The sequence below is a fragment of the Ascidia mentula genome, chromosome 2 (assembly GCF_947561715.1).
Source record: "Ascidia mentula chromosome 2, kaAscMent1.1, whole genome shotgun sequence".
In the NCBI taxonomy this organism is placed as follows: Eukaryota; Metazoa; Chordata; class Ascidiacea; order Phlebobranchia; family Ascidiidae; genus Ascidia; species Ascidia mentula.
In genome coordinates, this window is record NC_138567.1 from 11,702,241 (window position 1) to 11,717,144 (window position 14,904).

The following is a 14,904-nucleotide window of genomic DNA, read 5'->3' on the forward strand; positions in this document are numbered from 1 at the left end:
TTCCGAGTTCAACGAACGATTTCAAACGGAGCAGTTTTCCGTGTTCTGGGCATATGTGATAACATACACTACATCAGCTGTGCGAAATGTCTAAAAACTGTCCTGGGCATATGCATATTTAGCAACAAATCCCCGTGCCACATTACATTTAGCGCAGTGCTTTCGACAGCACACAGCAGCATGCAGATGCATCAGTAGTTGCCCGTCGGCATTACACCGCTCAATAACAGCGTTTAATAGCGTCGGGTCTGCGTGTCGACCATGTTTCCCTGGGGCAATGCAGAGCGGAAGCGGCGAAGTGAGGAACCTAGCACACGGCGAAAGAGAGGCGCGTATCTTCGAGCTAAGCTGCCATTTTCGACGTCTTATCTGAAGAACGCGTCCAGGGCAAAAGGCGGGTCGGAAAAAATCCGTCAGCGATTTTGAGATTAGGCTGGAGAGATTTGTCAGCGGCGGCGCGCGCAAAACAGCGAGGCCCGCGAAGCAAACCGCGCCTGTGAACGAAGGGAACGGCACTAAAGCGTTTTAAGCACGCTGCGGATGTCCAATGGGAAGCATGACATCACAAAGTGCGTATTGTCTTGTCGCTACGGGGACAACGCCTTCGCACAGTCGCACGACTTGTCATGGGAGCGCAGCCTAAAACGTGGAAGTTTACGTTGTCGCTGATGGACATACGACTCCTACGACCGGGAGACTTGCCATGCGACTGGCATATGCCCCGCCAAGCTTCTGCGTACGGAGTCGCCAGTTGTGGCCTAGATGGCTAACAGTATACTATATGCAAATGCTTTGTCATCGACGAAAATAATCGGTTTCAAAGGCATGGGCCAGCTTCTAAAACTTAAAATACATACAAAATAATAATTGATTTTCTGTAAGTTCCTAATTGTTGATTAAAATTGTATGAACTGAAGTCGTGGCTCATGTTCTAAGCTCATCAGTCTGGCAAGGAACAAAAGCGCGCGGTAATTAGGGGCCGCGCTGTCAGTTGGGCAGGAAATGAAACCGACAATAAATGATAAGAAGATCCAAACCTCCAATTACACGAGCCAGAGCGATCACGTGACTAAGGCATGGAGAGTGCTTAGCCTAAAGGTCGTGAATGCGCTGAGCTACAAACAACGCCTTGCATGACTGAAGTCGAATGGCGGAATAACAAATAACTGTGACACATTGAACCTACATTATCCGTGCTTGTTTGTGTGTTTAGTGCAGATTTTTGAGTAAAAAGTCGCTTGCCACCTTTCCATTGCTTTAAAAGGAATTAGTTCATTTTTTCTACAAATAATTAACCATTTTTTAGGAAATTAATTAGCCGCTTCGTGACAGAGCAGATATTTGAAATGCTTGTAACATTTAACAAGGCAGACACCTAACACCGCATAAAACGTTAGAGCTGAATCGTCTTTTCTTTGGAGAGACCACATTGGCAAATTGCAACCTCCCTAAAGGTACCTCAATGATGACTTAATCACAAGTGATAAAATCAATCCACTGCGCCCTTTACAACGAGAAGAGCAAACAGCCGCATCAACACATTCCATCGTCTCCAGCTGCCAGTCAAGCACCCAGTGCCGTTGGACATATTGAGTTTCTGTTAAATCGCAAGAGACCCAGTGGTGACTGATATTCGAGAAATGGAAGGAATACACGGCAGGGATTACGCAAACCTTATGACGTATAAAACTCGCCTTGTCCCATGGCACAGGCGTGTGAACTATGCTGATCTTGCCACCGGCCACGTCGTTTTCGTATTTCATTACACGTTCAATCAACAGAAAATGTTGAAACAGCATCAGATTATGATGAATAAAATATGGTTTCAATAAAATAATTAAATGAACTTATTTGTCGCGAACGCCATTCGCCTTTAAATACGACCGAATTACTAAACGTTCAAATGAGAATCATGTTTCCCAGATTGGAAGTCTATAATATTTCAATGTATGTTCAATGGTTTGTTTTAACTGGCGTATTACCAGTCGTGGGTGATGACCGTCACGTAAAGACGGCTCAAAATTTACCCTTTATCACAAATGCGTTGAATATTTAAAAACTTTAGCCAAAATTTACAAATGAAAAAAAGCGTTGGTTTATGCCACTTAAGACCAAATTGATAATCATATCTAATCGCACAAGGTCTGAAAAGGCTTTAGAACATTCTGTTTCATTCCGCTTGTGGTGGTTGACCAGAAACTTCCCAGTAAAACGGAAAAGCAACTGTAAACAGCTTCAATACGTCAACACGTTGTGCGCGTTTTTTAAACGCAGGTCGAAGCGAAAAATATGAATGAGCGCGCTGCAGGTCGCGACCGCGCATATTAACAGCCGACGTCGAACCACGACAGAAGCACGCTGTGTAAGCGGTTGTGCATTGACACCAGCCACCACAAATCTGACACATTGAATTAGACGCAAATGTTTAAAGGTTTATGCGGCGCTTGCTAAACACCTGCACTTCAACTAAAATTAAACTTAATTGACGCTAAATTTGGAACCTTTAATAATAAAGTCTGCTTAAGCTATCAAAACAGTTAGTGTATTAATGGGTTTATTGTATAAAAGAAACGGCAGATACAAAAATGTTTACGACCAAAGCTTGGAAGTAGGTTCCAGTCACTTTTCGCAATGGAATGTAAACAGGGTATAGCTCGAAAACACAGGGACTCAATCCTGAAGTGGCATGGCCTGAAAGCCAGACATACTTTACAAAATTCAGATGAGTCGGTTGCAATCACCGACGAGCAAGGTTACACCGCACGAAATTGCCTTTTTGATTTACGTCGTATCGCATTACGGTACTGGGTTGAGGAGGGGCGAGGCTCGAAAACTGGCTTACATCGCAACAAGAACCCCATTGTTTCGATTCAGTACCACGCCACTCAAACAGCCGCCTTCCTGGCTTCCTACAGGCCCATTAAAAAAGCTACAAGCACCCTTGAAGTTCGTGCTCTAAGAGCCAGCACCATAAGTTCGGCGAGCGGACAGAGTTTCTTGCTTCAATGAAACGTGGGAGTTTGTGTACGTGGGTCGAGGAAACCATTGGTTTTCATGTAAACATTTAGGTTCAGGAGCCGACCGAATTCACCGCCAAATATGCGTCCCTTCTTACAATCGCTATACCAGGTTTGAGGTAGCACGAACTCCCAAAACCACTGAGTTTTTATTATGTAATATTTCACAGAAATCTACACATGCAATATGCCCAGGTTTTCCTGTATGGCAAGCTCATGTAACGTCAACGTCCAGAAACCAACCGGCAAAAAGAGTTTGAAACTCAGTAGGCTATCTCCCCGTCACGGGCAGAGCCACAAGCGCCGAAGCGAAGCGGCGGAGGATTTTGTGAATGCGCGCAAGGGATTCGCCCGTCGATCACGTGGTTTGCCTGCTATCGATCAAACATCGGTCTGCTTCCGGTGGGTCGCCAACAAAGCATGCATAATTCAGGTACGTTTTGCGCTGAGCGAGGGTGGTCGGTAGAGCCCAAGTGCCACCGTGTCCTATTCCACATACGCCATATGTGCAATTTCGTGACACTAAATAACATTTTAAGTTTGGTTGGTAGGGTTAATAGCTGTTGCATTCATGCTATCTTATCTAATTTATACGCATTTGTAAAATTGCACCCAAATCATCAGTGCAAATTTAACTTAGAGTAGAACATAACATCATCTATGGAGGACATCTCAAACTGCAGAAAAATTCCCCCTTCTGCAAAAAACCACAAGTGCAGAAAATCACACACAGCAATCAGAGTTTGGTCAAATTCTACTTGTTGAACTATCATCAACAACCAGCATACATAGAAAAGGATGTGCATATTCTATATTTAGCTTAGGTGATGATCTAATGTTATTGTTCGACAGAAAGTTGCCTGATATGAACACCAGCAACCTACAAAAGAAAAGGACATGCTATTAATAAATTTCTTTGATAAATTTTGTCACTTGGATGCAAATTAGAGGAGACAAAATATTTTTTCAAACACATTTTATCGGTGACTCTATTAAAACATGTTTATTATGTTTCAACAACAAATGGGCAAGCATAAAATGCAACTTTACAAAATGCAAATTTCGGTATACCCCTAATTGTAAAATATGTTTATGAATACAGTGCTTGTCATACTTCATTTAAGACACATTCTACTGGTCCAAAAAATATTTTTGTGCATGGAATCATTGTAATTCAGATTGGCTTTCTAAAAATATAAACATGTATTTTGCATGTCATGCAAAACATCCTTCTCAATAAATAAATTGAATACATATAATTCAATTAATAAATCAACTCACAAACTACTTGCACTGATGTAGTTAAAGCTACATGCCAAAAGGTCTCATGAGGTGTGAACTAGAGTTTTGTTCCAAGCAACTAGGACACACAAACACAATGCCAATTATTTCACCCCATGTTGTTAGGAAGGCTGTAGCTTTATACACAATCAATACTTTCAACTCCAAACTACTACACACTTCCACATGAAAGGTTTAATAGCCTTTGTGTACAATAAAGCAATTTACACTTGAACGGCTTCAATCGAACCAGATCAAACACACTTGATGAATCAGCAACAACTGAATAAATCCGTTTTCTTCAGAAACACTACTGTACATATGATCAACATGTAAACTAGTGTAGTACTACAAGCCATACACGCTTCCATGTTCGAGCACATGTCTTACATCCGTTATGGCAAGGGCGACATGCTTGGGCAAGGCTTGGTTACATCTCTCTCCAATAAACTAACCTACCACAGCTCCTTCTGCAAAAACGTTTGCCGCTTATTTCTCATATCTGTGTGCCGAATGTTTGTGCCGTAACGCCCACCTTTTTCGTTGCGACAAACACACGCACTTAAATCCGCCTAAATGGCGACTGTCGTGTCTTCGCAAACTCGAAGCTCCGCGAAGTAGTGCGATTTTTTTTCAATGGGCAAATGTGTAGGTGTGGGAACAGCGCACCACACAGCGAAGGAAAGGGAGCGACAGCCGTTCTCTCGTTTGCGAGCCGCTGACAATAGAGAAACAGCTCCGAGGGCCCAGCACAATGACAACGTAGAGCAGCTCGTTTTCAAACCGGAGATGATACGAAGCGCTTCGCTGCGTTTCCAAGTGCTCGACTGTGTCCAAACGACGCGGCGTGTTTTAGTTTTAAAGCTCGAAATTATCGGACCTGACGACTGCTAGTGTGTCATTTAATTACTGTAATTACCGCTTATCCTCTCATGAAGATAATTGTTCGCCTTCGTTGCGTTAATATCAAACCGGAATACAGAACGTGTTTTGCGGTTTGTGAAAAATATAGACAGGTTCTGCTTCACATTCAAGCTAGGGCAGAATAAGGGAAACTGATTCACAGCAAATTGTTGGCGAACAATACCTTTTTATAGTTGAGTAATCTTTTGCTGATCGTTGCAAATACTTACCGAGAGAAAATAGGGTGCATGTAAATATATAATATACAAAAGTATCTGGTTTTTGAAAGATATAAGTAAATAATACATCGAAGTGATGGTATTAAAATACGAAAAAACACCGCATCACAGTTTACAGTTTGAGATCCCCTGCGTCAAAATTTGCTCCTTAATTATTGCCGTAAACCGCACTTTATTATCGGTTGGCAACACGGGTCCATTGTCCCCCTACACGTCATCCTAATCTATCGTCTTCAGCTTTATTATTTATTTTCGTTTCAAGACACCAGCAAAATGAACCGTATCCATAAGCGCGCGCAAACTTCTAGAATTTTACGCAACAGCAAAGGTGGTGATGCAATACCATGTTAACCACTGAACATGGTCTTACAGGCCGTTTGAATAAACTGCAGAAAGTCCATTCAAAAAAGGCATTTGAATTCTATTTATTAATTTTATTTGCGAGGAGTTAATTGCACAGTCGAAAATTTACGTCAATGGCGAACAGCTCGTTTGGCCGAATCCTGTTCTTCACTGCCCACTAGCGGCTTTGTTGAAAAACATTCATGTGTACGACAACTTCTGCAACACCGACATAAATTCACAAACAAAACTTGGTCAATTTTGTTACGAAGTTTGCTACAATATTGCCTAATAAGGGTTTAATGTACACTTTAAAACGATTCTGGTCAGTAGAAACAGTAACTAAAATAGATTAATGCAATAAAAAATGGGGAATGCATCTGAGAAAAAAAAAACATAATTAATGCGGCACTGGAATACATTGCATATATGATCAGCAAATTTTACTCTTTTTTTAATGTATTAATAATCCCTTGAATGCTTGGGCGATCTGAAGCATCTTGACTTCGGTAAACCATTGAAAACACTGCACCATCACTTCCAAGTTTTGACAAAATAAAATCTCCACCTAACTGTGTGAAACATAAGGAGATAACATTTACCCAACATTTCTGTAAAGCCTTTTTAGCTGTATTGTCAATGAAAACTAAGATGAATAGAACTTTTGTCATTTGTACAATTGCATCATATCCAGCAATGCCAGTTATATTTATGAGCATTCACTTATTGTCTTACTTGTTGTGGATCGTCCTGGATATCCGCAAACATCTGTGGAATAGTTTCATTACGTGCCATTGCAGCACCATAGTAAGAAATTGCCTCTGTGTGGTATGCCTAAAATACAAAACAAATAATACTACATTACCTTTGTATTGGCAAAAAGAGCAACAAAACTACACAATTCAAAAAATGTCATACCTTGGCAACAGAGCGTGGCAAACCTAAAGCAGAATATACTTTGCGATCGTTATCAATATAAAGCGGGAAAGGGTGATTCATTTCAGCCAACCACCTTTCAGCACCTTCCTTAACACCAAAAGTCACGAGCACAACAGAGCATTTCAGACTGGCCAGGTCCGACTGAAATCACATAACAACTCTTCAGAAATCAAATATTTAAGGTAAATTTGTGGAAAAAACTCACAAACGCTGCTTGGAGCTCTTTAATGTGGGTTCGTCAAGGTAGTCAAGCAAAATGCCGGAGTAGTATGACTAGACAATGTTGACTGTCACCAGCAAAGAAAACGCTGTTGTCCAAAGCAACAACTTGATCCGATTCAGCATCAACAACTTTAAATTTATTTGGAAAAGAATCACCATTTGTAAGTTGGGGTCCAGAAGAAATGCCGAGAGATACAGCTGCATCAATTTCAACTAAAAATTTATTCCACGATTCCTACAATGCAAACATAACATTGGTCAGCTTGGGCAAATGTTTGTAGACAATGTGCAACTTTTATAATTGCATGGTCATGGTGTACCTCAAAGTCAAGAAAATCCTGCACAGCATCTTGTACATCCAGGTTTCTATATGATTCCACCCATTTGTTTTCTACTGCTTTTCTGCTTGGTAAGTTTAAATCTAAACACAATTGCTTGTACAAACCAAGCAGTCCCAGTAGGACACCAAGCTTTTTTTCAACAAATATATCAGTGGATGGACAATCTAAAATAATAAATGTGTCAAGAATGAGTTTACACTAAGCAAAAACATTTACCATTTAGGACGCCTTTGGCATTTTCTAAAACACTGCTTCCCTCTTTCACAAATTTGCTTAAGGCATCAATTAGAGGCATGATTGTAACAGTAAATTACATTGTCTACATGTATTGGTTTTGATCCAATATATCTAGTAAACATCACTTATCAGGCCAAGGCAAAAATAATTTGAAAACAAAAGTCTTTCCACATAGTCAAAATCAAACTGAAAAAGCGTAACAACATTTTCATAAGATATAAATAGTTTAAAACTATTTAAACTTTAAATACTAGAAAACAAAAGCATTTTTTGCATTTAAGAAATCTATTTCATTCATTGTTTTGGGATGTATTTGTGGGTACTTCTTTTTTCTTGGTGCCAAACAAATCATCCCAATCAATTTCTTCTCCAGTCGAGTTCTTGCCAGGTGGAATTCTTGGCATAAGGCTTTGCATTTTCGCAGTAAATTCATTCAAGTTTTTTACTCCCAGCAATGCACACACAGTGACACAAAACAGGGAAAATCCACCCACTGAATATGCAGTGGCACGCCCAAGGGCTCTTATGGCTAATCGACTGCCACTTTCCATGTTTTTTATGTTATGGTTACTTCCATGCACTCCTTCACTTGCATCTGCTCTTCTTGCTTTAGCAAACATCATGCCAAATCCACTAAGAAATGCGATTCCTGTTGCTCCAAAGATAAACCCAGCACTCTGCAGTGGTGTTGGCCCTTTCTTCGCTTTGTCTTCCATGTCTACACCATTACAATCGCCATTGGAAGTTACGATAAAACAGTGAAACCCTACCTTCTTTTAAAAGATCAAAAAGCAACAATAAATACAGGTTCTGCTAGAAAAATGTATTACTGACAAGCTAAAAACGCATAGGGTATTTCGTGAAAAATGGTTTTAGACACCTATATGCACTTTACTATGCTACCTGCTATGCATACTGTTGTAGACGTGAAAGTTTAAGTTATATTTCTTAAATAAGTGAATAAATTCATTCAAATTTCTCAAAAAACTATTACGGACACAGACGATGAATTCTCACCGGAGCGGCATACAGGCAAGAATTGTTTTTACCGGAACGCGCTAAAATAACATCAGAAACGTTGTACCCGTTTCCCTACCTAAAAAAACAAACTGCATAGTTTGCAAAATGCGATCGATGAAGGTTACCTTGGGTTAAGTCATACGCATGAATGCACAAAGCATTGAGCGCGAAAAACCATATAAAAGGAATGCCTAAAAAATAAATACCCCAACCAGGGTATGTCTTTCAGAACCCTTCGAAGATGAAAATGAATGCTCTTTCGTGTTCACCCTTACATCTTCCTTGGCGTATATTCATATTTAATTCTGGTTTGATTTCGTAATATTTTGTTCGTCAATGCGTTCACTTGGTAGAAACAGTTCATAACTGCGTTAAACACCTCTTGGGTTTTCAACAGGCAAAGTTAATAATTTGGCTGTAATTGTGTAACATTGCATCCATCCTCTCATTTAGCCTTCCGTAAGACTCATTGCGCCTGCGCCATCAGGGTTATTGCAGAATGGGTAACCATCCCAATTGCTACCAATTCCATTTGTGCCAAATGATAAAAAGTCGCGTTGTGTTCGTTGGAGTGCGATCCAGCGGGATTCTTCATGAGGGTATCACCATTAATTACATGGACGCATGACCACAAAAGGTTTTATCGATGCCCATTTTACATAATATTTATGCTGTTGACTTATGTTGCAGTTTTTATAAGCAAAATAAAATGCTTCAGGAACAACGAATTTTTTGAAACCTGATGATGAGTGCCAAGAAACAGCACATGAAAAATCATGTACAAGCGTCGTTTAATTAGAGAACCCACCGACGCAGTACTTTTATTGCGAACAAGTGAATATCAAAAACGGATACAAAAAAACGAGATTTAGGATTCCAGTTTTTCCAAAAGTATTGTCGTGGATTTAACGCTTTCGTTGGCCTCCAAAGTCGCACGATATTTTTTCAACAAATCTTTGCTTGCGGTGGAAACCTCGTCATCCGAACTCCCGACAAGCCTTAAAAACAAAATGTATTTTTAAAATATCGTATACGTGGAATGAGGAGCAAATATGTAAACGAAAGCTTACGCCAGCAGCACTTGTGCCCCACGATTGCAGCCACCCCACGTGGCAATTTTTTCATCAGCTATTTTGTCCAAAAGTCGTTTGGAAAACGAGGACTCTGCAACAACACAATATTCATCAATTTCGTCTTGATTTTTTTTGCGGCAACTATATTTGACTAACCCCGTGCGCTGTTCTCCTGGTTTGCTTTAGATTCTGTGTTGACAATCATTTTTATTAGGAGATGACCGCACTGGTCCTCAATGATGTGTAGCTGCAGTAAAAAGGAACATTTAATATACAGTTTTAACTTAAGATTAAGTAACATTGCCTAAACTTAAAAATAATAGCACAGGCTCAGATTAGATCTCAGTCAATCGAACGAAATAATTTTGCAAAACACGAGGACACGTCACTAAATTAATTTAAAAACTCATTTTATTTGAACATTGCAGTTGTAGGTTCAAGCGCCCTATAATAAAACAAAAATTAATAACCTATATCCGCCCAAAGGTGGCAGCCTACTGCACGTAAAGGGAATGTACAATGTACATAAAATGGGCAAGTAAACCTTACTATTAAACAAAGTAAAGTTTATACGATTTTTAAAAACGAGACTACCTTTCCGTCCTCGCCAGCCTGACCGGGCACAAACTCTTCGTCTGCTAGATCTAAAAGTCCCTCCACGAGGGATGACGTGTCGCCACGGCAATGGCAGATGGCCGCCTCCACTACGACGAACAAAGACCGGTCGAATACAAACCTCTTTAGGTCCTGCTTTAGAAAATCTATTATTCCAGGTGAGGCAGCCTCCGAAAGCTCGGTGTATCGTTGGTTCATCGCCTTTTTGCTGGAATGGCAGAAAACCACGTGGGGTTAATGGAGGAGCGCAGCTATTTGAAAGTCAAAACACAACTATAATAAACTCGTTGTTTTAGTTTATATGGATTAAGTTAGGTATCCTAATCTAACCTATGTTGTAACCCTTCTAGCACAATTTTGTTCAGACACTAATGCTCGGATTTAAATGTCAAGTTTCATGAAAACATCGCAGGTTTGCACAAAAGGTTGAGACATACATAGTTCATAGCTGGGGTTCTTAATTATGGGTGCGGGGATGGAAATCATCATGGGTCGTTATGTAAATAATGAACTACACATCTATAAAAGTAGGGCATGTAAAAGCTGAGCAGAAAAGGGCAGTCAACAAGGACAATGGTTAAGAAACACTGGTTTAAATGAATTTTATATGTCACTTGTTTCACCAATCAGAGGCTTTCAAAGGGAACATATTTCAGATTTCCGCTAAGGTTGAGTAGTGATGGTTCAATTAAAGGCATTATTTTTGCAGATATAAATTCAGCATTAGGCAAAATGCCCTGTCTTCTATCTTTCAACATTATATGTAAAAATACCTGGTGGGGTTGTCGTCTCCTTTCGATAAACTTTTGACCGTCTCTGGAAGGAAGTGGGATGAGTTACGTGGAGAAATCAGATAGAGAATCACTTTTCTTCCATATTTGTTGTCAATCAAGGCATTGAGGTCCTTTACGATGGGCTGTATATGATGAGACACACAGAAATTACCAAATTAATACAGACTATTGGAAAAGATTTACATTTTGAAGGACCAAAGATGCTATGTCTTACCAATATCTAAACAATGCTAACCACAACCACTACATTTTTTCTTTTAAATATGTTTATGTATACTTTGGAACACAAGAATGTACTTGACCCGTTGTAACTTATGTAATTCACAAAAAATGAGCATTTTTATAAGGTTGGAAATTTTTTTTAGAATTTAGATGCTTACATTGATCAACGCTTTTCTCAGAAACACTGTGTCATCAACACAATCAAATGCTGTAAGCAATGGAAGATGTCCATACTGTTCACAGCTGAGTTTAATGACAAATTCCTTCATTGATTTCACAATAACCTGAAAAAGTTGGAAACAGAACAGATCTAACAAGCACTCATCTCAAATCTGTCTACTTGCTAATACATACTTTCCTGTCTTTCTTGGTGCCATTCCACAAGCAGTTCATAGTTACATGAGCACCATCCCTTGTATGCATTAAATGAACCAAGGAATCGCGCAGTAGTTCTATTAATTCCTACAACGACAATCCAGAAGACAGATATAAGTTTAAAATGTCATAAAATGCAACACGAATCAGCATGTGCTACTTATGGCCATGTATACCTTACATTTAATCAGGTTAACTTACTGTTTTAATTTCTTGTATGTCGCAGTGTTCAAAGAAGTCAAAAAAAGCCTTGTGAATGATAGTGTGAATAACAACACTTTTTCCAACCAATGGAACAAGGGAGTCTTTGAAACACTTCAGAATTGATTCTTTTTTATCTGGCTGTTGTTCAATGACTTGTGCTAGAGTTTCTGTATCCGAATTCTACAAAAAAACATGTGTTGTGCACTCCTGTGTTATGACATCTCCATGTCTTTTAGTTGAGAATAATAACTACACAAAGCTGCAGACTGTCTGCAGCTTTGCAATATTATGGCTTTTTTTGCACATAAATAACTACACAATCGCACAAAATAAACTAGATTTCTTATCAACTGTGGTTTACATGCAATGCAACTACGTTGGTGTACTTTTAAACTGCATATACGATCAGGCAACATTCAAACTCACTCTGCACATTTGAAAAACTTTTCCATAGAGCTGAGAAATCATGTTGTGTCTTTGTGGAGCAGTAGCATAGTTGTTGTAAGCATATTCAACAATGGCTGCTGATTTAGAATGCCGAATAAGCTTATACGTCTTGTCTTTAAAGCTCTGCATAATATACCCTCTTTCTTCAGCAGTTCTGTTTAACAATAGAATTATAACTTTGACCAATAACAAATTATCACATAGAAAAAGTTAAGCGCACCCATATTTCAGCATTTTCCAAACTATATTCTTCGCATAACCATCTTTGCACATGTGCACAATGTGATCGTTGAGCTCCTGAAATATTTCATCTCTCTGTTCTTTGTTGCCTTGTTTAAGGCAGGTCTGCAGCACTCTGCTTGTATCATGAGCGTATGCCAAGTTGATGAGCTAAAATACAGTGTGGTAAAAGATTTTTTACCCAGAAGCCAATGTGAATTTGTGACATACTGTTTTTTCATGCTCCCTAACAGTGTTCATCAGTTCTTGCACCAGGGCACTTTTTTCCTCGGCACTTAATTGACTTTTTTGAATGCGCAATTTTTCCCATATCTTTTTGGCTTTAATTGACAGTTCAAATGCTGGATTTTGCTTTTTTCTGCAAAAAATACACCTCAAAAAGATTGAAAAGTATTTTAATTTACTACTTATGATACGAACCTCACAAGTTTTCTTTCCTTTCTTGATTTTGCAGTTTCTTTTGGCAGTGGCTTGCCTTTGACTGGTGTATTGCTTTTGGACTTCAAAGCTGCTTTTCCCTTTTGAGTGGAATCCTTAGGCTTTTTTGGTTTAACGTCACCTTTAGGCTTTTTCTTGGGAACCAGGTCAACTTTTTCTAGAATTCAAATTATAGATAGAGATAATCACATTTCATAAAATGAATTGAAACAACCGAAAATAACTCAAAAATGCTGTGTTTACCTACTGCAACAATCTGTCCAAAAACGGGAGATGTTTGAAGAATAAAAACATTCACTTACCTTCGTTGGCACTTCGTTTTACTTTTGCTTTATTCGTCATCTTTTTCGCCTTTTAGAAGAACTATTAATGACCAGCAAAGTGTTTGTGCACTCACTATTCAGAAATATTGGAACCTACTTACACCACGTGAAATTGTGGTGTTAATCCGCTACAGTAAGAGCAACTTCTGATGAACAATTTACAGTCAACAAAGCTCAAATCATACTTATTTCTAAACGAAATGAACACGAGAAAATATAAATATAGATATATTTTCAACAATTAATCAATAAGTTTACACAAAATAATATTCCCGTCCGTTCTGTTGAGGATATTTGGTATTGGTAATTTCCCAAATTCGTGGGGAATCCCCCTGCTGACAAGACTGAACAATTATTTTAAATGGAAAGTCCTAAGTTGTATCGTGTTGACCAGGTTGGTTGTGTGTAATATTTTTAGTTCACGAATGGAAATAATACCAGCTACTTTCGATTTGCTAGGTACCAGACACAATCTACTACATACCCGACTTTATAACGCCGGAGAGGGAACAATTTCTGCTAACCAGAGTTAATACTGCCCCAAAGGCCAAATGGACTCAATTGGCCAACAGAAGACTTCAAAACTGGGGTAAAAATTATAACCCTGTCACAACAATGCCTCAAAAAAAATTTTTTTTTTGTAAGGTGGTTTACCACACCCAAAAGGCATGATACTCGAGACCATTCCACAGGTGATCTGCGCCTTTGATGTTTTAAATTATTTTTCTGTTACCAGTACTTATTTTTAGTGGCTGGAAGAGTGTAGCAGCATGTTGGAAATGTTTGGACCATTTGGACCCAATAAAGCTAATCATGTTCTTATAAATGAGTATTTGCCTGGTCAAGGAATATTGGTAAATGTTATGATTCCACCACTCCCGTGTTATGCAATAAATTTTTGTTGAAAGATTCCATTTTAATCTATTGCTATTAATATGGTAATTGAGTACATGTTTATCACACTTTATTGGTAACTTTTGGAATTAATGTTTTGATTAACTTTTGAAATTATATCCCCAACCAAACATTTTATCAGGCAATCTTCTACGCTTTCAGTATAATCTTAACTTGTGAAATTATATCCTCTTTTGCAGCCACATACTGATGGGTCTTTGTACTTTCCAACTGTTGCCACAGTAAGCTTGGGCTGCCAAACAGTGCTGGATTTTTACAAACCAAACCATGGCTTTGAAGCATCAGGCAACAAGTAAGTTTTTGTGCTGTAAGAAATTTAATTCTTTTCAAATCTTTGCACTATTTCTTGACTACATTATGACTTTATTTCAACTTGTGCAATTTTTCTAGGTACTCATTCTCTCTTTTGTTGGAACGAAGAAGCCTAATCCTTCTGAAAGACCAGCTGTATACTGATTATCTTCATGGAATCGAGGAAACTACAGAGGATAGTTTCAAGTGCAAATGCATAAAAAACAAAAATCTTCTTGGAAACAATGAACTAGCAAAAAATCTGGAAAGTACAAGCTTTGTCCTGCCAAGATTGTCGACCAGAGTTTCACTGACTATACGTTATGTGCCCAAGACTTCAAAGTTTAAATTTAAAATCAAATAGTTTCATTACCCTTTTTCTAGTATTTTATCTATTGTCATTGTGACATAACACGCAAAGTGAAT

The 14,904-nt window shown here is 38.8% G+C and overlaps 4 protein-coding genes across 4 annotated transcripts; 1 reads left to right on the forward strand and 3 right to left on the reverse strand.

Annotated features, from left to right (window-relative positions):
• Positions 1 to 5,885: 5,885 nt before the first annotated feature.
• Positions 5,886 to 7,634, reverse strand: LOC145889282 (uncharacterized). The gene is made up of 6 exons (XM_082980217.1): positions 7,501 to 7,634; positions 7,264 to 7,448; positions 6,927 to 7,178; positions 6,701 to 6,862; positions 6,518 to 6,616; positions 5,886 to 6,354 (listed from the first exon to the last, which is right to left on the reverse strand). Exons 1-6 carry the CDS (start codon positions 7,577 to 7,579, stop codon positions 6,226 to 6,228), a joined length of 906 nt encoding a protein of 301 aa, XP_082836343.1. The 5' UTR covers positions 7,580 to 7,634; the 3' UTR covers positions 5,886 to 6,225.
• On the reverse strand, positions 7,632 to 8,291 carry LOC145889284 (transmembrane protein 242-like). Its single transcript, XM_082980218.1, has one exon. It carries the CDS (start codon positions 8,235 to 8,237, stop codon positions 7,812 to 7,814), a length of 426 nt encoding a protein of 141 aa, XP_082836344.1. The 5' UTR covers positions 8,238 to 8,291; the 3' UTR covers positions 7,632 to 7,811.
• A 1,080-nt stretch (positions 8,292 to 9,371) lies between these two features.
• On the reverse strand, positions 9,372 to 13,379 carry LOC145889348 (pumilio homolog 3-like). Its single transcript, XM_082980292.1, has 13 exons — positions 13,252 to 13,379; positions 12,932 to 13,106; positions 12,722 to 12,869; positions 12,492 to 12,661; positions 12,251 to 12,425; positions 11,822 to 12,004; positions 11,600 to 11,707; positions 11,404 to 11,529; positions 11,003 to 11,145; positions 10,209 to 10,437; positions 9,771 to 9,861; positions 9,612 to 9,705; positions 9,372 to 9,539 (listed from the first exon to the last, which is right to left on the reverse strand). The coding sequence occupies exons 1-13, from the start codon at positions 13,289 to 13,291 to the stop codon at positions 9,410 to 9,412; spliced, it is 1,812 nt and encodes a 603-aa protein (XP_082836418.1). The 5' UTR covers positions 13,292 to 13,379; the 3' UTR covers positions 9,372 to 9,409.
• Positions 13,380 to 13,595: 216 nt separating this feature from the next.
• LOC145890350 (putative RNA/DNA demethylase ALKBH6) lies at positions 13,596 to 14,901 on the forward strand. The gene is made up of 6 exons (XM_082981339.1): positions 13,596 to 13,666; positions 13,732 to 13,861; positions 13,918 to 13,964; positions 14,022 to 14,126; positions 14,367 to 14,479; positions 14,578 to 14,901. Exons 1-6 carry the CDS (start codon positions 13,634 to 13,636, stop codon positions 14,840 to 14,842), a joined length of 693 nt encoding a protein of 230 aa, XP_082837465.1. The 5' UTR covers positions 13,596 to 13,633; the 3' UTR covers positions 14,843 to 14,901.
• The last annotated feature ends 3 nt before the right edge of the window (positions 14,902 to 14,904 follow it).

Coding starts and splice junctions, on each gene's coding strand:
- LOC145889284 (XM_082980218.1), bottom strand. CDS start 8,237: ATGGAAGACAAAGCGAAGAAAGGGCCAACACCACTGCAGAGTGCTGGG.
- LOC145889348 (XM_082980292.1), bottom strand. CDS start 13,291: ATGACGAATAAAGCAAAAGTAAAACGAAGTGCCAACGAAG. Junction 13,107..13,251: donor AAAACGAAGTGCCAACGAAG/GTAAGTGAATGT, acceptor TTTGAATTCTAG/AAAAAGTTGACCTGGTTCCC. Junction 9,862..10,208: donor AGGCTGGCGAGGACGGAAAG/GTAGTCTCGTTT, acceptor TTTTTACTGCAG/CTACACATCATTGAGGACCA.
- LOC145890350 (XM_082981339.1), top strand. CDS start 13,634: ATGGAAAGTCCTAAGTTGTATCGTGTTGACCAG. Junction 13,667..13,731: donor AGTTGTATCGTGTTGACCAG/GTTGGTTGTGTG, acceptor TCGATTTGCTAG/GTACCAGACACAATCTACTA. Junction 14,127..14,366: donor TGCCTGGTCAAGGAATATTG/GTAAATGTTATG, acceptor CCTCTTTTGCAG/CCACATACTGATGGGTCTTT.